General features: G+C 40.0%; 1 protein-coding gene across 10 annotated transcripts in view; it reads right to left on the bottom strand.

Annotated features, from left to right (window-relative positions):
- LOC308390836 (zinc finger MIZ domain-containing protein 2-like) overlaps positions 1-25,098 on the bottom strand; it is a 34,515-nt gene extending 9,417 nt beyond the window's left edge. Inside the window, exons 1-16 of one of the 10 annotated variants that reach the window (XM_080873155.1) lie at positions 24,647-24,963; positions 24,247-24,430; positions 17,960-18,035; positions 16,911-17,038; positions 16,001-16,118; positions 14,821-15,023; positions 12,161-12,329; positions 10,463-10,681; positions 9,679-9,891; positions 4,747-4,830; positions 3,300-3,477; positions 2,649-2,790; positions 2,224-2,302; positions 1,605-1,736; positions 1,365-1,470; positions 70-227 (exon numbers count right to left, since the gene is read on the bottom strand). In XM_080873155.1, the coding sequence (XP_080729281.1) occupies positions 70-227; positions 1,365-1,470; positions 1,605-1,736; positions 2,224-2,302; positions 2,649-2,790; positions 3,300-3,477; positions 4,747-4,830; positions 9,679-9,891; positions 10,463-10,681; positions 12,161-12,329; positions 14,821-15,023; positions 16,001-16,118; positions 16,911-16,945 (1,836 nt within the window). In that variant the 5' untranslated portion in view covers positions 16,946-17,038; positions 17,960-18,035; positions 24,247-24,430; positions 24,647-24,963. The other 9 variants (XM_080873152.1, XM_080873154.1, XM_080873153.1 and 6 more) reach the window with 9 other exon arrangements.
- Between the last annotated feature and the right edge of the window lie 260 nt (positions 25,099-25,358).

Genomic DNA, 25,358 nt, shown 5'->3' with positions numbered 1-25,358 from the left:
TTTCCACGTTGAAAGAACTCCACCGAATTTATCTGGAGGTGTAAGTAATAAGTGCACACATGACCTTACCTGTATGTGCCTGCAGTCATGGCCTCTGGCTGGCAGCTGGATTCGTTTGAATGTGATGGGGCATTTGAGAGAAACTTTAATAGCCGTCTGCTCCACTCCATCCTCCCCATTCAGACCAGGGGTTCCAGGAATGGTGCCACTGCTGAAGTTTCTTTTTACTGAAACAAAATGACCATAAAAAAGAAAAAGATGACTACCCGAGTGCTCCTAGTACTCCTTTGAGGAGAAAACTCTACAGCCGAAATAGACAAAGATTTTTCTGTATCAATGCTGGTGTGAAAACTGTTTGTCCTGTACTGATCCCCTTGCAAAGTTTCTTTCAATAAATCCCCAAATCAGTTTTCTTTCAATGGTGAATTTTATTTTTCACAACTGGAAGTCTACAAAGTTAGCTCCTTCATTCTTCATTTTGTATTCTCTGTAACTTAGAAGGTAGAATGGGTCATTTACTAATCAAACGCTTTGTGGTTTGATCCCTGACTATGATAGTTTGCATGCCAGATATCCTTGGGGAAGCTGCTAATCCCAGAGCTGCTATTTGATGCATCCACCAGAGTATGAATGTTAGATAGAAAGCACTTAGACAGAAAAAAGTGCTTGTATGAATGTTGAATGAGACATGTTGTACAAAGTGCTTTGAGTACTCAGTAGTGCTATGCAAGTACCAGTCCATTTGCCAGTTGCTACTTTTCACCAATACTGAATACAATAAGGAATTCGGTTCATAAACTATCGTGTCCAATGATTAGCATTATCATATCTCTAGACTATAAGTGTTAATTGTCTCTCTGCTTTTCAAATCTATTTCTTCACATATCCTGCATACTTTTAAAAAACCAAGGTGGCTATGGTAAAACTGGGGTGGCTGTAGCTCAGGCGGTAGAGCAGGTCATCTACTGATTGGAAGGTTGGTGGTTCGATTATCCTTACTAACCCCATGTTGCTCTCTAATGCATCCATCGTAGTGTGAATGTGTATGAATATTAGATAGGCACTAACAGCTTAGAAAAAGTGCTTGTGTGATTGGGTGAATGAATTACTTGTATAAAGTGCTTTGAGTGCTCAGATAGGATAGAAAAGCGCTATATAAGAACCAGTCCATTTACCAAAACTGTTCAACTCGAGGCTTAGTCACAGAACCTTGGTAATCAATATGCGACCTCACAGCTAGTGTTGCATAAAATACAAATACACATACACACTATACCAAGTTGTACAGGGCTTCACTGAATGAATGCACAGTGTTAAGTGGAAACCAGTGGGCCCTGCTATAACTGATGAGGTTGATAACTCACTCTTTGTAATGCAGTGCTCGGCCGGCAGCAGTCTCTTCTTCATCAGACCCTGCAGAACAGACCTGACAGATGGCCGGTGCACCAACTGTAGAACAAACAGGTGGGACTGGGGACAAAGAGACATGAGGGGCAAACAGGAGTACAAAATGAGGTTAATTCATTAGTTCAATGTAACATACTGTACTAAATTTTCTGCATTTCTGTGACTGAGTCAGGAAACAGTCACATCGAGGAACTTACACAGCAGCATGCTGTCACTGTGATCTGTACAGTGTTGCGCCCTGGCTGACACACTTGCTTTAGATACAAGGGCTTGTGGGAGGTTTTGTTGTCACCTCTTTCAATGGACAGAGGAGTTGCATTAACACTGACCTGATGAAAATGAAGAAGAGAGAAGAAGAGAAAACGTCAACAAAATCCTGGCAAATTAATTACCACCTTTAGAAGATCCCTTCTAAAGGTGGTAATTAAAGTTGAAATGTGGGGACAGTTACCTCTTCAAAATGTTATCTCAAGAACTGTTTATAATTAGTCACAGGAAACCAAACCAATAAATACAAAACATATCCAGCTATCTCAGCTATCTCTATTATAGACCACTGAGTTTTAGACCATCAGTGTGATGACACAAAGTTTCCCCTTTCATATCCATTCAAATGCCTCTTTAAGGGTTCAGACTTGGCTTCAGGTTTAAAGTAACAATTCGATTTAGGGTCAGAGTTTAGTGCTTAGTCTAATCGTTAAACCTATGAATAACAGACATATGAATGCACTGATAATAAATGTCCATACAAAAAGCCAAACGTACATACGTGTGTATATTGACGTCCACAAATATATAACAGATATGGATGCTTACTTGCACAGAGGCAGGCCAGTTAGTGTTCATTTGTCTGTCTTCGTGGTGGTAACACTTAAACTGCAGCTCTAAATCTGGCCTGTGGAGGGAGACACAAAACAGCTGTCAGGGGAAAAGACTGGGTGGGGTTGTCAGACATTCTTCATTTGTTTTCTTTCTGCTGTTTTAAATTGCTCAGGAAGAGAGCAATTTATTTACATATCACACCACAGTCAAGCACAGTGTCCCTCAAATATTTTCAAAAAGAACCTATAACATTTTTTTCTTTTCTGTCATATCCTGGTCCAATGGTGGATGATATTAAACATGGTCAGTGTATGCACAAGTAATCTATGTAAGCCAAAGCTCAGGCTTCAAACTGTTCCAAACACTGTTTCTCACTTTGTTCTGCTCTCGTCATGTGACTGCAGTGTCAGTCTTTATACCTCATCATTAGTGTTTTGTAGACAGAGTCTCGCAGATGGAAGGCGTGGTTGCTGACAGCCAGGTTGTGCTCCAGTCTGAAAGGCTCCAATACTACACCATCTCGTACAGGGAAAGTCAGACGCAGGTCGTCACTGGGGTTACCTTGAATGAAAAGTTGCAGTTTCTGATGCATCAGTGAATTCAAGGTCTATCTGGTGCCTTGACAGACAACTGAGGCACGAGGTTGTGATCCCATTTTTTCAAATAAAACAGACACTTTTGTTTATGCCTAATTTTATCCTGAGAGGAGTCTGAAAGGAAACAAAAGTAACTGTACCTTTTTAGATGAATACTAAAAACCTCTGACCTGCACGTGTTCTCATTTACATTTTTTTTGTGATCAGTTGTTCTTTTGTGGATACAATGTTTATGACTCAATCAATTTTTAATTAAACATTTTGATGTTTGTTTGTTTTCTCAATTGTTAATTATTCTTCTACTCTGTTATTAACACTGTGAGAGCTGAGGTAGAGGCAAGTTTTCAGTGCCATTCATCACAAGATTAAGGAAATGCTACAGAGCCTAAATTCAAGTAATTTGTTATTTCCAGTCAAACTTCATCTGTATATCATCTTTAGCAGTGTACTTACTCTGTGGCAGCTGAGTCTCACCTGTAACGGGCTGCTGGGTGTTGATGTTGGCTTTGGTTTCTGTTGTAAGGTAGGGGGGTTTGGTTTCCTGGCCTGGAGAAAGGTAGGGAGGTATGGAGGTCCCCGGTGTCATTGGAGGGGTAGGATTCCCTCCCATTGGTGAGGTGGGATACCCAGGAAGCACCCCACCCCGAACTGGCTGAGAGACGAGGATGAGGAATATTTAGAGCATCAAACCTAACTAAAAAGTATTTTCGGTACTTCACTTGTTCCACATTTTGTCATGTTACAACCTTATTACTAAATGGATTAAATCGATTTTTCACCTCTCTACATGCACAACCCTATCTAATTTAAGCACATGTTGTTCTTTAATTTAAGTACTTTAACTTAAGTGCATTAGAAAAGTTCAAAAAGCATCTAGGACAGAAATAACTGCATTACACTTCAGAACAGAACTTCGGCTCTTTGTAAATACCTGTACAGACAGCATGCTAATGCTAAGCTAGTCAAGAACCCTGAGTAATATTAAAGCTGACTGAATTCTAACCTCAGCAGCCAGACGCTGAATTTCAACAGGCAACAAAAGCATGAGCATTCAGGTTGCAGCCTGAATACCTTTCTCCCTGTTCATGTTTCTACAGTAGAATCACTGCGGTGATTGCTTTGAAGCGTCTTTGTACTGGTTTTCTTCTTTACTTTATACTGTTAGCTTGTGTAAATACTGAGAGACAAATCATGTGTCCTCATTAGGAAAGGGATTTATGTTAGTGTGTGGGACTGTAGCCTATAGATTCATATTGTTAAATGCTAATTATGAGACAGTGATTTTCAGATAATTTTACAGAGAACCATGAAAGTAATGTAACGAGTAGTGACACAAAATACTTTCTTCAGTGTGTAATTAACTAACTACTGCATAACTTAAAAAAAATTTCTCTTTGTAATATGTGTAATAAATTTTTGGAGTAACGACCCCAACATCGATCATAACAAACAGGGGCAACATCTCCATCACGCACAAAAATTTGACAGCATGCAAATAATTGCACGACTGTAATGACTTTCATATGTTGTTCTTAAATCAGAGTTGGTGAGAACCTAATGCGAACTGACAAGGAATCAAATCTAAAAGTGATATCGATAATGGAATTAAAACTACTAAATTCTTATCAAATTATATGATGCCCCATGATGAACATTAGATACTGTAAGCAGTAGAAAACTAGCTTCTGCTTTACAATCCTCACACAGTACTGCAACCAAACATCACGACTTCTAAGTAGAATGAATCAAAAACAGCATGAATTAAATTCAAACATTAAAAAATACTTAAACTTCTAACTTTTAGATATTAAAATCTTCATAAAATATAGGAAGCCATAGAATTTTAGTATAACAAAACTAAGAGAAACTGAGCTTAGGTGTTCAGTGTTGACAGCATGGGGTGAGTGCATGGAGGACTTACCCCGTTCACTGCAGCCTGTGTGAAGGCATTGTATCCTCCTGGTCCTCCAGTTGCCATGCTGCCCTGACCATTGAAAGGCTCTGACTGAAGACCACAGAAACCAAACATGACATTGAGTACCCAGGTATGTCGACACAAAGATGTGGAGAAAACACATCTGCAATTAATGCAATTCTGTTGTTAAACCCTTTGGATGAAAGGTGAGAGTCTGCACTTCACTCACATTGTATTAATTATTAGGGTCCAAGCACAAAATTGTGAAGGCCCTACTCTATCTACTCTGTGAAGCGAATAGAATATTTAAAACCCTAAACATACTCAAAAACGAATTCAATTTTGCACATGCATCAAAACTGGTGAAAATGTCTGTATTTTACTGGTTTTGGGACATGGACAGAGCAAAATAACTCTGTAGTGACCCCTAAAAAATTGCAAAGAAATGAGCCCACATGCTGTATTTCATGTACATGTATGAAATTTGGCAGACATGTAGCATCTGTAGACACACATAAAATCCTCTAGGAGTGATACCCTAAACCCAACAGGAAGTCTACCATTTTGAATCGAAGATAATAAATTTTGGCACCACTTTTATCATTTCAACTTGGCAAATTTAAATGTTTTGCCATGAAGCACGAAACTGCTGTAACTCAAAGACACATTGTCCAACATAACACTGTCTCTCCTAAGCTTCTCGGGGGTCATGAGAGTCCAGAAATGAACACATTGATATGTCAAATCTCAGCAAAAGTTGGTGTGCCACCTAGTGGGAACAGGAAAAGTCATGTAATATACTTTGAAATACTGGTTCACCAGATTCACGTCAAATCCAGATAAACATCAGACCTTGATGACACTTCAGTGTGAACACTTTTATTTAATGGCACACCCTGGGGTGGCTGTAGCTCAGGTAGCAGAGCAGATCAGCCACTAACCAGAAGGTTGGTGGTTTAATCACAGGCTGCTCCAGTCTGCATGCCAAATATCCTTGGGCAAGATACTAACCCCATGTTGCTCTCCGATGCATCCATCGGAGTGTGAATGTGTATGAATGTTAGATACTTAGCACTTAAGCTTAGACATGCTTGCGTGAATGGGTGTGATTGGGTGAATGAATTAGTTGTACAAAGTGCTTTGAGTGCTCAGACAGAGTAGAAAAGCGCTATATAAGAACCAGTCCATTTACCATTACCATTTACCCTGATGTAATGTCTCAAGCTGTAGAAAAAAGTCTCTTGGAACTATAGCCCAAACCCAACAGGAAGCCAGCCTTTTTAATTTAAAGGGAAATTTTGGCTGCAAATTTTGTATATTTGTTACCAATTTCAGGCAAATGGAGGCAAGTCCCTCCTTCAAGGGATTTCATCTGCTCAACATGATATTTAGTTAGTGCAGTTAAAGACTATGATGATATTAAAGGGCAACACAAGTGGCAACAGAAAAAACGCATAATCGCGTGAATCTGCTTACTCACAGCGCGCAGGAGCTGTAGCTCGGCTTGACCAGGACCCTCCTGGACATGCGCCAGGGTGTCAGGCTTGGATGCTTGTACCTTCAATTTTGTTTAAAATCCACTTTGGTGTTATATAGAGGCAAAACTAGACTCTAAATAGTTCATCTTTATAACTCAATAAACTTCAGTTAGTTATTTTAACAAAAACAGCCAAGTGGTTTCAATTGTCCTCTCATTTCTGTTTTGTAAAAAATAAATAAATTGGTTCAAGTAGACAAAGCACTCGCCCTAGACTGCAAGACCAGACTGACCAACCTGTGACTACAAGACCTATGACTTGATGCCCCACACCTGGACTGAAGGACAATGGAATGTCTTTAGGACTGGAGAAGTGTAGTCACATGGTAACAAAGAGAGGGAAGGTAGTCAGAACTGAGGGGATCGTACTACCAGAAGGCAAAATTGCAAACACTAAAGACAGCTACAAATATCTGGAAATCCCACAGGTAAATGGACACCAAACAGGCTGCTAGGAAAGCTGCAACCACCAACTACACAGATGGTCAGAGAAATCCTGAGGAGATAGCTGAACGGTATGAACAAGATCTGGGCTATCAACATCTACCTGCTGCCCGTGATCAGTTACCCTGTTGGGATAATAAGCTGGCCAAAAGAGGAGATAGAAGCCACTGACATGAAGACGAGAAAGCTCCTGACCATGCATGGAGGGTTTCACCCCAGTCCAGCACCCTGAGACTGTACACTAAGCGGAAGGAAGGAGACCAGGGCATAGTGAGTGTCAGTACCACAGTCCAGGATAAGACAACAGACATCCACGAGTACATCAGGAAGATGGCTATAACCGACCACGTGCTCAGTGAGCAGAAACCCAAGAAAGAGGAGCAAGAGAAACCATACCATGCATTGTATGTACTAGGGCAGTCACAAACAATTATTTTGATAGTGGACTAGTAACAGGACACTGGAGTAAATTCTCTACCATTTCACACTTCTGTTTGACATTTATTCAGCTGTGTAAAAACTATATCTTTAATCTCAGCCAAACCAATTTACTCAGGAACAAATAAAACACGCCAAACAATAACATTTTTAAATTATCTGAGTGACTTATATATCATGTTCAACCTGAGTAGAGTAAAACGGCGGGGGGTTTGAACATGATGTGCCGGGAGTTCGCGTTTCTCGCCGGCTCTAGTGAGCCTTCAACCCTCTAGCTATCGATGGGTCTCCGAAAACGTCGGCGCACTTTTGCAAATATGTGATGTCTTGATAAATCGAGCAGATATTTGACGTTTACACAGCTACATTCTCGCCTGAAAATATGTTAAAAGTTTATTTTGTGACCCAGAAAGAGTAATAAGAGCAATATTAAAACTAAGTAGCTGCCGCCATTGTTGCAAACTGGAATTGGCTGGGCTGCGCTATGAATTCTGAGATAGGTTGGGCCACGAAGGATACACCCGACCCATCCTTCAAATCTGGGGAAATGAAGGACGCATTTTTCGGCCGGATTTGGGGGAGTCTTCGAATTTGGACAGGCTTCACCGCATCGCTGTAACATAATTGGCCTACAAATGCGGGCACAGGAGGATGCAGCCGCTAAATTTGGACAGCTATGAAACCGGACACTGCTTCTAGGTCTGGGTATCGTCACTGATTACTAGAATCGATTCGATTCCGATTCACAACGTCCCGAATCGATTCAATCCACGATTCGATTCAATTCGATTCGGGGAAATCTTGCTCAGACACTCAGAAATATTATAATTCAGATCATGCACCAGTACATTTCCATGCTTTTATATCTATAAAAAGAAAGCTGACACTTGCAAGACTTTATCAAAGGTGTAAGCATCACAGATGCCTTTGTGTCAAAGTAGCTGAGGATAAAACACAGAAAAACGATTTTATAAAAACATTCAGCAGTAGATCAAAAACGAAAGAAAACCATTAATCAACATCTGAACATTACCCGATGCTGCTGAGGTGAAGCAGGGCAAAGTTATAGAGGTTTTAAAGACACAGCTAAGCGTTTTGCAATTTTGCATAATTTTAAAAAGTTTACATTTGTTCAGAAGCCTATTGAACAACAGAAATGAGGCTTTTTTTTCCGGAAGTAAGTAAAAGGAGACTTGTGCGTAATAAGCAAGCGAATAATGCACAAAAAAGATTTTTAGACGGAAATTGTTCTTGAAGTGTACTATGAGAGAGAGAGAGAGAGAGAAAGCTGTGCATGAAGTGTGATTTTATCTCGGTGGAAGCAAAACAGCAAAAGTAAGAGGAAATTCATGACGATGTTTATGTGAAGGGTAGTTTGGATCTTTTTTTGCTGCTGGTTCAATCAATATTGTTTGGAGAGAGATAAAACCTACAGCTTCAGAATCTAGCGCAAAAAGGACGTAAACACAAAGCATGGACCCGCCAAAACATTAGAATCAGCGAGCTGTCGGCTTTCAGCCCGACTGTGTCCGTGCCGTCGGGTGAGAAAGGCGACATCTCGCTGATTCTGATGCGTCAGCGGGTCCTTGCTTTGTGTTTACGTCTTTGTGCAGAATCCGTGTACCTGCTCTCATTTATTGTTTTAGCTGTTTGGTGGTTGTTGAAATTTTGTGAGGTTTAACCTGAGATTCTGGCGTTTTGGGCAAAATAAATTTATATTGAAAAAATCGATTCAGGATTTTAATGAATCGATATCACGTTATCCAAGCTAGAATCGATTTTAATTGATAAACTGATAATCAAAACCCACCCCTAACTGCTTCTGCTTCTTCTTCTTCGGGGTTTAACGGCAGCTGGCATCCCTGGACATGCAGTGCTGCCATCTTCTGTTTCGGTCCGTTATTACACTCTTAAATCCTACTACTTATTCCTGCGTCTTTCGGGATCTTACAAAGCTTCAAACGACGCCTCGACTATTAAATTAGTCGTCTGCGATTTTAATAGTCGACGTAATCGTGACTAGTCGACTAATCGTGGCAGCCCTAGTATGTATCACCGGCTAGCTAGCGGATCTAAGAGCAGACCACAGCAACCTCCCCGAGCAGGTTTCAGTAACCATTACAATGGCAGACATCCAAGAAAGGGTCTCCAGTATGAAGCACTGGACAACACCAGGCCCCAACATGATTCAGCCTACTGGCTGAAGAAGCTGACTGCGATCCATGAGCATCTGGCAGTACAAATGAACCACCTGCTAGTTGATGAGAGAGACCCAGGCTAACTGAAAACCAGACAGTTCTGATTCCCAAGGACCCCCCCCAGAAGGTACTGGCACCATCTAACTACCAGCCAATAACCAACATTCTAGATATAGTTGTGCCAGGTGAAATAGTTTCAGCATCTGCTTTTATTCTGTACATTACAAGTTTTATTTAGGAATTTATAAGATAGTCAAACATCCTTAAAAATTATGTTAATCTCAAACATCCCAAAGCTGCTTGGCTCTGTTTTGTGGTCACCTTATAATACTGAGGAGGATTGGGCTGTCCAGCTCCAGGGGAAAACTGTGCTGGATTGTGTGATCCAGCAGAGTAGTGTCCCACGTGAGGCATCCGGCTGGAGAGGTAAGAGGGTGAGGTGGCGCATCTCTGCTGCGAACCAGAGGGGTATTGCAGAGGCTGGTTAGTGTACCCCGACATCCCACCAGAGCCATACTGTGGTCCAGAAAAACCCTGGAAAAAGACAGAGACGGTAAAGTGGAATTAGAGCTGTTTAATCCATAATTTAATGGGAAAGTATGATATTGCATGAGTTATCAAGTAAGTATCTAATTCTTTCTGCCTTTTGAATAAACCAAAATAGGACAGATGAGAGGTAGTTAGCACTGTTGCCTAACAGAAGGTCCTGATTTTGACTCCACCATCTGACCAGGGCCTTTCTTTGTGGAGTTTGCATGTTCTCCTAATGATTTCGTGGGTTCTCTCCGGGTACTTTGGCTTCCTCCCACGGTCCAAAGACAATTAGTGGGGATAGGAAGTGAAATGATGTTTTTAAACTGGTGACTATAAATTGCCCACAGGTGTTAATGTGAGTGCAAATGGTTGTCTCTTTGTTAGCCCTGTGATGGATTGGCGATCAATCCAGGGTGTACCCTGACCCTTGCCCTATGGTAGCTAGAATATGGTAGCTACCCCACCCCACCCCAAGTCCCTGATAAACATATACAGAAAAAAATAGATGGATGGAGGACAATATACTATAATATAGTTTGAGTTTGAGCAAACATTTGGTGGGATCACAGACCTCGGAATGGAAAGGCCGTTTGAGTCCTTGTTGTCCGCCTGGATAGCCTCCTTGATGTGGAATCCTCTGAATATGCGCAGGGTGAGAAGGATACAAGCCTCCGGTGGAAGGTGGAAGTCCAGACCTTGAAGAGATCATCCCGCCAGGGTTCATCCCTGGAGGGCCACGGGGGCCCGCATGAGATAGGAATTGGGTGCTGTAAGAGGATGTTCCGCCCAACTGAAAAGGAAAGGAGAAAAAAACAAAAATGTTATAAAGTTAACTGGATCTTTTCCACAGCATTGACGGTTCACAGAGTTCAGTCACAGCGAGTCAGGGTCTGCATTTATTAAGCAACTCAGAGCTGTGAAAGTTACTTTTGCCCAGTCGCAGTTTTGGTAGTTGAAATAAATACAACCTGTAACTTAAAATGGGAATCCCATTTAACTTAAGTCTAATCAATATCAATATAGTGCTGTGGATCAAAAGACCCCTACCTGATGTTTTGTTTTGGGTTTTTTTCCCATATTTGTCACACTTTCAGATACAGTACATTTTTCAGATTATCAAACAGTGTTTAATATTAGACAAAGATAACCCAAGTAAATAAAAATAGCATTTTTTTTTTTATTTAAAGTGTATTTTTTAAGGAAAATAAGCTCAGTATTGCTCAGCCTATCAAAATTACTCCAAGTGTAATTAAGAAGTCACACAAGTCTCATAAGAACCCAGAACAACATCTAAAAAACTGCAGGCCTCAGTTAGGTATGATGATTCAACAATGACAAAATATTAACAGATTGCAATTTTTGCTCAGAGTTTCAATGTAAAAATCACTGCTGACTAAAAAGAACTGTCAGGTTCATCTCACATTGCCAAAAAAAAAAAAGTACCTTCGTTGTTCCCTGAAATTTGGGGAAAATATTCTGTGGATTGCCAAGACAAAAGCAGAACTTTTCTTAAGACTTACAACCCATTACATTCAGCATGAAACAGTATTTCAGAAAAAGTACATCATACCAACAGTCAAACATGATGGTGGTAGTGTGATTCTCTGTGACTGCTTTACTGCTTCAGGATCTGCACGACTTGCCATAGCTGATGTAATCATGAATTCTGCTCTCTACCAGAAAATCCTGAAGCTCAAACACACTTGAGTCATGCACCAGACGTATCTTAAATACACAAGTCAACATCTGAATGTTTCAAAAACACACCACAGTAGGTGAATTAAAACAATTCTGTAAGGAAGAGTGAGCCAAAATTCCTCCACAGTGATGTTAAAGACTTATTGCCATTTATTGCAAATACTTGATTGACATGTCTGTTTAAGCTAAAAGAGGATGCACATGATCACTGCCTGCTGCTCTCTTTGTGCTTTTGTGTCTTCATTAATAACTTCAGAGGAGATTATAGGCAGAGAGTGGGACATGTAACAGGTCCAACCTTGGATGCTAAAATTATCCGAGTCAAAAATTTGGCAATCAGGATCAACACGAACAAGTTGAAACTAGAGCTGCAACTACCAGAAACATCTGGTAACATCCAACGCAGAGTTCAGATGTTCAACTCACTATCATTTATGGAAAATAAAATCAGCTAATTACATCAAATGATTGCACCTGAACCATGAAAGCTATGTGCAGCTTCTCCCTTTTCTCTTCTTGCATGCCTCCCCTAACACAAAGAGATGCACATATTTTTCTCAGAGACCTTTACCTGGCCATAGCTCAGCTCCTGGTTCTGTTTTTCCTGTATTGCTGCAACAGTCGCTGTAGCAGTGGCAGTTGCTGTGGCAGCGGCGGCAGCAACAGCAGCAGCAGCAGCCTGAGTGAAATCTGAGGGTGGACGAACGCCTAGACCGGCACCTCCACTGTTTCCAGAGTAACTGTGGGGAGAGAAAGGAAAACTGGGAGATGAGTGGGATTAGTAAACTACACATAACTATGTGACGTTTTGTCACTAGCATGAGTCAGAGTCGTGGGTGAGAGCAACCATATTACATTACATGCATGTAATTAAAAAAAGCATTTCAGTCCTAACCACTAGAGTCAAAACAAGATATTTATATTTGATATGGCTCTGATTTGGGAGATCACCCTCTTCCATCCGATATATGAAGAGCCTGAGGCAGAAAAAACTATAGCAGGGAATCAAAACAAAACAGAAATGGAAAGAAAGAAATGTGGTGGGCTGCATAGCTGTTTGCAGTTGTTTAGCAACTGTGGGCAAGAAATATTTACTGAGGTTATGTAAAAGGTTACTAAATGCAGGACCTATCTCTCATGATGACCTTCTGTACCACAGTTAGATCAACTATCATCATTCCAGTGTTAACTGATGTTGGCTTCCAGCCTACTTCTTCAAGTGTTTCTACAGGGAGTGCAGAATTATTAGGCAAATGAGTATTTTGTCCACATCATCCTCTTCATGCATGTTGTCTTACTCCAAGCTGTATAGGCTCGAAAGCCTACTACCAATTAAGCATATTAGGTGATGTGCATCTCTGTAATGAGAAGGGGTGTGGTCTAATGACATCAACACCCTATATCAGGTGTGCATAATTATTAGGCAACGTCCTTTTCTTTGGCAAAATGGGTCAAAAGAAGGACTTGACAGGCTCAGAAAAGTCAAAAATAGTGAGATATCTTGCAGAGGGATGCAGCAGTCTCAAAATTGCAAAGCTTCTGAAGCGTGATCATCAAACAATCAAGCGTTTCATTCAAAATAGTCAACAGGGTCGCAAGAAGCGTGTGGAAAAACCAAGGCGCCAAATAACTGCCCATGAACTGAGAAAAGTCAAGCGTGCAGCTGCCAAGATGCCACTTGCCACCAGTTTGGCCATATTTCAGAGCTGCAACATCACTGGAGTGCCCAAAAGCACAAGGTGTGCAATACTCAGAGACATGGCCAAGGTAAGAAAGGCTGAAAGACGACCACCACTGAACAAGACACACAAGCTGAAACGTCAAGACTGGGCCAAGAAATATCTCAAGACTGGTTTTTCTAAGGTTTTATGGACTGATGAAATGAGAGTGAGTCTTGATGGGCCAGATGGATGGGCCCGTGGCTGGATTGGTAAAGGGCAGAGAGCTCCAGTCCGACTCAGACGCCAGCAAGGTGGAGGTGGAGTACTGGTTTGGGCTGGTATCATCAAAGATGAGCTTGTGGGGCCTTTTCGGGTTGAGGATGGAGTCAAGCTCAACTCCCAGTCCTACTGCCAGTTTCTGGAAGACACCTTCTTCAAGCAGTGGTACAGGAAGAAGTCTGCATCCTTCAAGAAAAACATGATTTTCATGCAGGACAATGCTCCATCACACGCGTCCAAGTACTCCACAGCGTGGCTGGCAAGAAAGGGTATAAAAGAAGAAAAACTAATGACATGGCCACCTTGTTCACCTGATCTGAACCCCATTGAGAACCTGTGGTCCATCATCAAATGTGAGATTTACAAGGAGGGAAAACAGTACACCTCTCTGAACAGTGTCTGGGAGGCTGTGGTTGCTGCTGCACGCAATGTTGATGGTGAACAGATCAAAACACTGACAGAATCCATGGATGGCAGGCTTTTGAGTGTCCTTGCAAAGAAAGGTGGCTATATTGGTCGCTGATTTGTTTTTGTTTTGTTTTTGAATGTCAGAAATGTATATTTGTGAATGTGGAGGTGTTATATTGGTTTCACTGGTAAAAATAAATAATTGAAATGGGTATATATTTGTTTTTTGTTAAGTTGCCTAATAATTATGCACAGTAATAGTCACCTGCACACACAGATATCCCCCTAAAATAACTAAAACTAAAAACAAACTAAAAACTACTTCCACAAACATTCAGCTTTGATATTAATGAGTTTTTTGGGTTCATTGAGAACATGGTTGTTGTTCAATAATAAAATTATTCCTCAAAATTACAACTTGCCTAATAATTCTGCACTCCCTGTAAGGTTACTTTGGCAATGATAAAGATGAGTTCAGTTGCTTACGGTGATATTGGTAGTCGGACAGTATAAAACCATCTCTATGGGATGTAGTCAGCAAGCTAGGGGAGTTGTGCCTGTGTAAATAGTCAGTACTAAAATACACATGATTTCTTTGAATGTTCATTTTCCAGGGTGGAATGACTGTACAGCATATATCTTTTAATGACGTTCAAGGTAAAATGTATGCATACATACATTCACTTACATCTTTTTAATAATTGGTGTTGAAGGATCTACAATGTCTTTTAACTTGACATGAAAAAGCATATTAACCTATTAACTGGTGATCATAATTTACTACAACTAGTAGTTTCTCTTTGCCTTTTCTCTGAGCATAAAAAAATGTGGTTTCACAGCACCAACTAGACTGGCCAATAATCAGAACAATAGGATGGCATACCTTCCACTGTAGGCGGAGGCTGGGTTGTAAGCAGTGCTGGGACGTCCATACATGACTGGCTGGCCATAACCTTTCGAGACAGGATCTCCATATGACTGCTGACCTATGAACTGGGAGCCCATCCCAGGACCCATACCAGGGCTACCACCGGGCATCATGTGACTGCCAGAGCTATCGCCAGGGCCCATGGGTGCACCAAACACCTACATAGGAATAGGAGGAATAATTTCACCCCAAACAGTCATATAAACCATAAAGTGACGGGAAGATATGAAGGCAGACAAGGTGGTGGGAGACATTCATTAGACCAAAGTGTGGGCTTCCTAGGTTAACTCTTAACACTCAAACTGAAAGTTAAAGAGAGACAGTTTATTTTAAAATAATTAAGTAATTTTTTTTACACATGTACTTCTAAGTAGACTCAAACATGTTTTGGTCTTTGGGACGAAACAGTATTTGTGAAAGTTATAACAGCACTGTAGGTTAGGAATAGGACATTTAACAATGAAATGTGGATGTAACCGTTGAGAGCAGCTCAACTTCAGCCATATCAGTGTCCTGAAAGTAAAAGTCTTTCAGAGAAAAGCAGCTAGCCCATTGATGACTTTATTGTTTTCTAATCTTTACTTTTCTAATAGTAGATTACGGGACATTTATGAAAAAACAAAACAAAAAAACAATCATGATGAAAAATACCGAGCAACACACTGAAACACTGGTGCTCGAGCAGCTCTCATATCGTGCAAGGCAAAATTACTGTTTTCGTCAAGTGATTCTGGTGGCTTTAAGGAGAGTAATACAATTATTTTAGTCCCCTGTTGAACAGGGCTGAAAATCTCATACACAGTGTGCACTTACACCAGATTTTTCCTCTTTTTGGAGGGGCCGACATCCGTTTCGCTGCTGACCCCATCCACTACAATAAGCTTCCAAACAGGGGATTGCCTGACTACCATCTATTTTAGTTAACAAACTGAATATGCACAAGTACCTCTTACAAAATCTAGCCCTTTTAGTAAAGGGAAATATTTCACTTCTAGATTCTCAGTCAGAATAGCAGCCCTTGATTTTATACTCTGAATTAAACCCAGGCTTTGTATATACTTCTGAAATTAGTCTTTTGTATAGTTACAGCCAACAGGAGGAGAACAATGTCCCAGGATACCAAGTCATGTGTTACCTGATTGTGTGTGTGATTGGTCACACCCCACACAGTGGTTACTACAGAGAGAGATCCTGCGTGCTGATTGGTGCCTGGTTGCCAGGAGACTGGCTCATTTATGAAGGAGCCGCCAATGCTGCAGGAGGATATGAATACGAGTCACTGGGATAGTTGTGGAGGTTCAGCAGAGGCAGAGAGAGCTTTCATCTAGATATCAATAACATTAAATGTCAGAATATCAGACATAACTTTATTATTTCCTAACGAAAATAGATGATGAAAACAGACCTTATTACAGCTCATTTTACTGCTGTAGCACAAGGACGTGAGTAAAAGGTAATCATTGCACCTTTTACTTTGGCGAGCTAATGATGAACCATAACATGGTTTATTTATCTCACAGTTAAGGTTTCTGCTTCCTCCTTGAAAACCATTTACTGGAAAGGACAGCACCAGTCTCAGAGCACAATATTTAAAGGCTTACTGACACTGAAACCTTCAACACCATTATGGATGTTTTAGTTTTAATATTTTTAAATTACTCTTCCATATTTTGGTAAAGACATAGAAGTTTAATCTGGCATTTGTTCACTTAATAATCAGATTCAATATGTTTCTGTAACTTTTTTCCCCATTTTCCCCCTTTTTAACCATTACTGCTTGTTGTTGAGCTGCCTACACATTTCTTCCACTTCTTTCTGTAGTGAAACAGCAGTCATCAAGCTGTATGGCTGCACTCAATTAAGACTGTTTCGGCTTAAGCGAATCCAGATGCATCCAAAAAGACTTAACAGAAAACACTCTGGATTCCCTTTAATAGTTCAAACTGGAGGGAATTCAGTTATCTGCTTCTTTTTTTTCCTTTATTATTTACAGATCCATGCATCCAAGTTTTCTTCCTGGTCGGAGGTGCAGCACATACACTTACTGAGCATGTCTATAGTCAAAAGATTCTCCATCCATTCTCTATCCATCTGCATTGATTTATATTTGCCAGCATGGTTCTGCAATTGGACTTCTCTTCCTTTGATTTTCCATGACTGCATGAGGAAAGGCCTGCAGGGGAACATCAGCTATAGCCAGCACAAAACAGACTGCTTACGAATGACTGCTTAACATGTAATGTTTAGGAACTTTGTTAAATTAATAGTTCATAATAAAAATTATCATAATTTCATATGTGTTATGAATTTGTCTCCATAAAAACAGCAAAATGTGACCATGGAGTGCAGGAGGAGACAGAATGAAGAAGGGTTGATACTGGTCAGAATAGCTAACACACGCAGTGCACACTCCTATCGCTTGACACTACAAGTCGTGCAGCGCTGACTTCACTCTCCCTCTGAACCTGTGTCTCAAAAAAAACATCTTCCCCATCAAGTGAGACGGCACTGATGAAACTGGAGATGACAATGTCCCTTTAAGGCATAAAGCCATAAAAGAAAGATTTTATATTGGGAATTTCACAATAAACCATACTTTCAAAATTCTGAAAAACATAACTATTTCTTTTATTGTACCAGGCGTAGTGTAGGTATCACAGACAACCAATCAGTTATAGACAAATCTGGTGTAAGACCTTTAAAAAGCTTACTGCAGGATTGCTCTCCAAAATCCAAAGAAAACTGATTTAGTCTATTTGAGCCTTGAAATGCTTGGGACGTTTGCTTGAAAATGAAAGTTATTTAAGTTATTCATATTTTAATTTTAGAAGATATGATGTGGAAAGAGTAGTTTTAAGAACACTTCAAACATACATAAAAATAATTTGAAAATTTTAATGAAATAACCAATTTGTATATTTAAATCATATTAAATAAGTGAACAACTAATGGGAAAAATTTCATTCCATTATAACTTGTAGTGGCTTGCCTAGTAATGCAAGACTCATTCTTGCTTGGCTTAGCAGGTGAAGGGTCACATGATTCACCTGAGGACACTGAGCTTATGGTCACACTTGTGTGAGTGTGTGGATACCTTTGTGGAGGCAAGGAGGGTTTCATGCACTTGAGGAGGTTCATCGGAGTACCCCCACCATCCTCCAGTGGCAGCCCTGAGACGCACAGAAAAAGACGAATACTCAAATCTCATTTGGTGCCGCAAACAGCAGCAATTTATCATCACTGTAGCCCGTACTCTGTGCACAAAGACAGTGCCGTCCCACTCTGAGCAACTCACTTTAATGTGTGTGTGTGTGTGTCACTGTGCACATCAAAATGTTAGCCTATCACTGACTGCTCTCTTGGCTCTGATACCTCGTCAAGGAGGGGGAGGGGTGCTGCGAGCTATATTTAGCCTGCTGATATCAAAAGAAATTTAAGAGAACAGAGAGGCACCGTCTTCTCTCAGAACACCAATGTACAATAGTCACTTACCGACACAAACGTTTAAAGCTTAAGCAGAATTTTTTCCTGTTTTATTTTTATTTGAAGACAGAGATCACTATCAATTTGATTATTTCTGAATCCAAAACACAAGTGAAGCTAGCTGATCATTTAGAAAAAATCATAAGGATGAAAAGATGAAATATTTGCCGTTTAAAATATTTCAATTAGACAATTTGATGCTTTTCATTATTAAAAAATAAAAAGCATTATTCAAAACAAAACAAAACATCAAATTTATTATCGCCTGGGTAAATAATTTGCTGTCACCCAAACATCTGAGTATGGTAACACATCTGAACACACCTTATGTGTGAACATAATTTTACAAATAATAAATACATAAATAAATTTACAGTCATTTTAAAGATTAATCTAAAAGAAATTTTAATGAAAAAAAACACGAGTTAACCATTAACTCCATCAGCCAATAGGGCCCATAGTTATAAAAGGGCACCAATACAAAAGGTACTTCTTTTGCTTCCTGTGTTCAAAGGAGTCCAAACCCTTACAAAATGAACTCAAGCCATTAAAAGAATGTGAAGAAACAACCACTTTAACTTTATGTCCAGAACATCTCTGTGTTGTGTTTAAGTGACATCAATTTAAGCCACCCGGACTCTAAGCTCATGTAACTGGGGGACAATAGGGAACAATGTATATTACTCTCCCAGTTGGTTGCTGGAGGTTTATGGTAGTGTGAAGTTGATTAAAAAGGCATATATAGCGCTGTTCTGAGTTCTGATTTCTTTGATCACTAGCAGGTTGCCGTGTCCTTCCTACTATTCGGTGCCATTTCAAAGTTGTAATATTGTAGAAAAATGCTAGTGTTTTGAATATACAGTCAATTGATATTTCAGTTCTCTAAAAGATTTTGTCACTGTCTTTACTTGTGCAAATTTATTTTAAGAGGGCCTTAATAAACAAGTATTATATATATAAAAAACAAAAAAAAACAAAAAAAAAAAACGATCCATTTTGAAGCATAGTGTATTTTCAATCCATGTCTTTTAGATTTAAAAAGAGCAGTTCACAGCTGAGTGTGAAGCAATGGGTATAACAATTAGCCCTTCCAAGTCTGAAGCCATGGTCTACTGGTTCAAGGACGAGGTGCTGCCCCAAGTGAAGGAGTTTAAGCATCTCATGGTCTTGCTGACAGACAGGTTGGGACTGTGGCTATAGTGATGCAGTACTGGTCTGCTATGGTAGAAAGAGAGTTCAGCGTAAAAGCAAAGCTACTGATTTACCGGTCAAACTATGGCCCAACCCTCACCTCTTGTCATGAGCTATGGGTAGTGACCCAAAGAGCAAGACTGCGTATCCAAGTGACAGAAATTAGGTTTTTATCAAGGGTGGCTTGCCTCTCCCTTAGCAATAGAGTGAAGAATGTATGACTTTCATCTCCTATAGACATGTCTGTCTGTAAAAGTAAAACTTTGAACTACCGTCTCAAGACCGCTTCAGAAAAACTGCAAGAAAGTGTGGCTCCTTAGAAGAACAATATAAAGAAATAAGACTTCGTGTGATGAAAAGCTAAAAGCCTAAAACAACTCAATTACTTTTATTATGTAGCTAAAGCAAAATTGACATAACAGCTAATTATCATCCATGCAAATATAAATGCAATTTATATTTGCCAATATATTATTATACAAGAAAAAGGTTAAAATTACCTGATATTGGTACATCTGTAAAAGACACCCTGTCATATGTGACAAAAAAAGCATCAAACCTCCATAAATTGAAATGTCACATTTCTGCAGCTCTACTGTGCAGACAAATGTGACGCTTGGACCATTTTAATCTACACACACAGCATGTCTTAATTACAGTGTTCAAAAAAGGTTACACCACATGAGAACATGCAAGAACAGATTAAACTTGTTCTTTGACTTGGTCAATATATTAACACCGCTGCTTTTTTATTTGTGCCTTTTCCTCCTTTAATGACAGATGCTTTTTTCCCAGCACATTCTTCCTCACTGCTCTGCCACTGCTCTCCTCCTGGGTTCTCCCACTCAAGATTTTCTTTATCTGACAGTTACCAACTGACATGCTAATTTTCCAACATCAGAGCCTTGAACATCCCCTCCCACTGTATCTTTTCTCTGGCTTTCTATTTGCACTTTGTAGATTTAGGTCAGACACTTCATATTTTGTATAAAAAGAAAGAAAGAGAGAGTTGAATCTTGGATCATGTAACCACCATACTTGAATTCTCATTCATCAAAAAGCACTTCCAGCACTTTACAACTTATTGTTGTCTCATTACAGCTGGATGGCAAAAACCACACAAAAATAAATATGAAACATCTATGATGTCTAACTTTATCACAGGTTTAATGTGAACACAACCAGCACAGACTACCTGTACAGAAATGACAAAATGATGTCTAGCAGCATTTCATTTCTCACCATATGTTCTTTGCTTCTCTGTTACTGTCAACACACTGCCAGCCAAAACACCAAAGCCACTCAATCAACTCACAACTGACCCTCTGCTCCTATACCTGCATTCCTGCTTTCCAGCTCCTGCTTTTAAGAACGTTTTAAGAAAATTTCAGATAGTTTTTTTTTTTAATTTTTAAGCATAAATGCCTAAAATTAATAAATTTAAGCTTGTCAAATGCAAATAATTGCTGCTTTTCTGAAAATGTGCAAGTTGGACTATTCAACAAAACACTATTAATCCATCACAAAAAATTAGAAACTGCAGCCCTATTTAACACTTCACTTCTCTCTCTCCCACACACACAACTGAAAAGAAAGTAAACCTCTGATGCAAATTCCAAAAAAAGCCACTTAACAATTTGACACACATTTGACTCCTAATTCACAGTATCTGAAAATCCAACTGTCTAGATCTTTTAGACAACTTGACCTCTGATCTTAACTTTGAGGTCACGGTCTCTGGGACTTTGACCTTCAGATCAAGAACTGGAGACTTATGATACCTTTCAAAGCCAAAATTTTAAAAATGCAAAAAGCGCCACCCCTATACACTGATAAGAAAAAAATATATGTTCTGTTTTTGTTTTTTAAATCTCAGTGAGCGGTATCATAAAGCTTCTTGTCTGTCAATTAGTATGTGCAGCCATCCTTTACATTACAGCCATTCTGTGGCCGCAGTCCAATATTGTCAATGAAAACTGTGCTTATTTCAGTTTCGCTAGAAAACTTATGCTCTCCATGTTTGGTGGACATAGCTTCAGTGATTTAGCATTGTCACAGATAAGTTTCCTCTACCTTGGATAACATGTGTGATTCAAAGATGGAAAATGAAAAAGTTGTTCTTTAGCACATCAGCAAGAAAGGTTCTGACAAGAGGGAGATGGGATGGAAGCTCTGACTGTGTCTTGTTCTAACAAAACAGCTAAGTTGAGCAAGTGCAGACTCAGCCAGCACTTTTAGATTACCATCCATCCACTTTCGCTTATCCGTTTCAGGGTCGCGGGGGGCACTGGAGCCTACCCCAGCTGTCATAAGGCGAGAAGCGGGCTAGACCCTGGACAGGTCGCCAGTCTGTCGCAGGGCTAACACAGAGACAGGCAACCATTCGCACTCACATTCACTGCTCACAGTATCTGCCAATACAGAGCAGCAACCAAATACCAATGTTAAACTAATATGCTGCAATCCTCACTGTGGTGAAGAGTAGGAATGGGAATCGAGAACCGGTGGTTGTGGAAAACCAGTTTACAGTTCCTTGCCTATTGACCCCACTTATCAGTTCTTGCACTCTCACTACAATCAGCTGATTTTACTTTGTGTGTCAGTGGAGGAAAATAAAGAGACATATGGATATTTATTTTTATTGCACAAAAGGACGAGATAAATGGTAAAGTGGAAAACGGCATCCAGGACAAAAACAACCGCATTATGCTGCTAACACAACTTTGGTTCTTTGCAAGCATCTGTGAAGACAGCATGCTAATGCTAACAAAAAATAAAAGTGATTATATTTAGACTGTATGAGGTAAGCGCGCTTCTAGTAACTTCAGCTTCACATTTTCATTGCTGATCAAATAAAGCTGGTAAGATAAGATACCAGTTTTCGCTCTAGTTGCTAAGCTTTCCTCTTGAAATAACTTTCAGACACAAATAGTTGTGTTATCCTGTCAAATTAACACCATAAATTATAATGTTACAGACGGACACGACTGATGTTTGCTGGGTAGCTCCAAAATTAAAATTAGCTTTTTATTATTAGCCATAGCCACTACTCACTAGCTTAAGTTAACCTTCAGCTGCAACCCTCAGAATTATCAGAGTGTAGGCCCAGAACTTGGAGTACACTAGCTTTTGAGCCCCTGAAACTACGCTTGTGGCGATCTAGTAACTACTAATAGTTAAGCAGCTAACATCAGTGTGTACACTGGCCAGGTTAACCTTTATGAAAATGTTTAATGTGACAATATTGTTTAGAAGGAAACTTTACTGACCTTTCCAAATTCCTCCTACTGTTGTTTATTGTTAACTACTTTAACTGCTAGTAAAGCGGGCTGTGTGTGTGTGTCTGCCTGTCTGCAGCAATCCTAGATGAAGTTGTGGGCCAACTTTAACAAGAAATAATGCCTCTTGTCTGTTTGTGTCTTTAGTATTAAAACAAATGCAGTTCCAAAACAAGCTAAAAGCTCATTATTCCCCTCATATATACCAACTGATGAAACAATTGATAAATTTAACTAACAAGCAACTTTGAAAACAAACAGTTGTCACTTCCAAGGGGAAAAAAAGGTCGAATCTTTGGTGTCAGCTTCCCAAATATCACCTACATCACATGTGACAACAACCTGAAAACATTTTGGACAGAAGTGTAGAGAAAAGCTCAAAGCTTTTTTTTCTTAAACCTTAAGCCTGTTGACTGGTATCAGAATAACAGAAAATAATATGGCATTTACCAGTGTGAGTGGTCTATAGTAATTTGAAAAAAAAATCTAAAAGAAAAAAAATTATTTCCACTGAACAATAAGGAAAACAAAAGCTGTTTTTAAACATTAATACTAGAGAAAAATTTCACAATCAGTGCACCCCTAATGAAAACAATAAGTTGCAGTCATAGTCCAGAGTACAAAGTGCAACTCAATCCTAAACAAACTTCACTCATGTTTTCTGTTTGTTTGGTTTTTTCTATCCTATATTATACTGTACTAGACTAGTTATTCCACTAGCCCCTTTTCCGTTAGCACACATACCTTAGGCATAAATACAATCCTAGACACAAGTAAAAAAAAAAGTGTTGAATTACATTCACTAAGTCACCAACTAGAATGTATGCCCAACTTCATCTTAAAAACTAAATAAATCAGGAAAAAGCAGCTAAAAGTCTTCACCATAAATATTCATTTGAGCCTTTTCTGAACGTATAACGGGGTTAACAAAGGTAAGAATCTGTCTTTTCATGTCAACGCTGACCCAAAATAACAGTCTGTCTTCATGCCAGAACAACATGTTATTGTACCCCTCACACAATCCAGGAAGTCATGGCCAAGGAAAAACAAAACAAAAAACAGGGCACTGGCTACCTCAGCTCAGAAATATAAATCGCAACGCAACAACAACGACCACCTATGCCTATAAATGTCCCGAAACACCCAGTTAACGAAATGGACTGCAAATTAATGGTGACATACATTTAGACATGATAAGGTGAATATAAGGTGATAATCAGAGCCGTGTACAACATGCAAATCAACACTAGCACTCAACTCAAGAGTATCGCAGTACAAACAAAACATGCGGCTGTAATGTACGTGCAGCAGAACGGGAGGAAAAATCAGCAGCATAGATTGTGTGGAGGAGTTCAACCTCTGCGCGAGTGTGTAAGCGTCACTTTAAAAAAAAACAAGATGAGAATAGCAGATGTTTTGTTTCACCGACCTGGCTGGACTGATGATCAAACTCGGGTTGTTTTGATTCCGAATGGCGATTTAAAAGCAAGGAAACGGTGGGGGGAAACAATGCAATAGTCCCGTATTGGTTAGCTGCAACGTGCTGTTGTGACCCTAGCAGCAAGTCCGTGTATCGCTGTCTTGTGAATGCCAGCAGAGAAGTGGAAACAGAGCTGTGGAGGGATGTGAACACGCCGCCGGTTGGCACCGTTAGCTAAATGGAGGATGCTTAGCTCGCGTTGATAAGTTTGTGTAACACTCTATTTTCCTACCCTAAACTAATTAAGTAATTAGTTTAACTAACTAAGTAATTATTCACGCGATAATAAAAGCGCCTTACTAATTTCCTGGAACCGGTATTCCTGATAATAAGTGCCCGCAGAACTCACCCCGTATCTGCTCCAGCTGCCAGACAACGAAGCCGCTTGATTGTAGGTAGTTACGTTAGCTAAACAACGTTAGCTTAGCTACTAGTGTCGCAGTCGTGTCATTAAGACAAAGCTGCTTGATGGCCGTATTATCGAGCAGAGGCTAGTTGGGCGATTTATAATGCATTTTTGCAATTATCATTGCACACACACAAAGGTAAACTAATGTGTTTATATATTAACACAGCTATTCTCGTGTGTGTCAATACACACGATGACTCCAGCTGAGTCAATTACAATAGGTTTTTGCAGTGTGCTTTGGCAGGCAGAGAATGGCTGCTCTGTATACCTTGCTCATTGCTCAGTGACCCTCTAATATATTCATGAGATCACAGAGTCATTGTCTCCCACAGAGAAAGGCATTTTCACGTCCCTCCTCCTACAAGTCTGGCGGCTGAGTGACTGCAGACCAGAGCAGCAGGTCATTACACAAGAAAAGGAGCGATGTTGCCTGTGTGTGTTGTGGCGAGCGAGAGGGAGGGAGTTGGGAGTTGGGGGGGGGGCATCATCGACCATGACGTCACCTGCTAATGATCATTTATGTTTGATTCATGCACCATGCAACATGTGTGCTTTTCACTCATTCCCATCATACATGCACCTGCAATGCACATGTTTGACAGTATTGGCTCCTAGGCAGCATGCACACACACACACACACACACACACACAC

This window comes from Rhamphochromis sp. 'chilingali' (assembly GCF_963969265.1).
Source record: "Rhamphochromis sp. 'chilingali' genome assembly, chromosome: 2".
In the NCBI taxonomy this organism is placed as follows: Eukaryota; Metazoa; Chordata; class Actinopteri; order Cichliformes; family Cichlidae; genus Rhamphochromis; species Rhamphochromis sp. 'chilingali'.
Note: the sequence above shows the minus strand (reverse complement) of the source record. Positions and strands in the feature narration are given on the sequence as shown.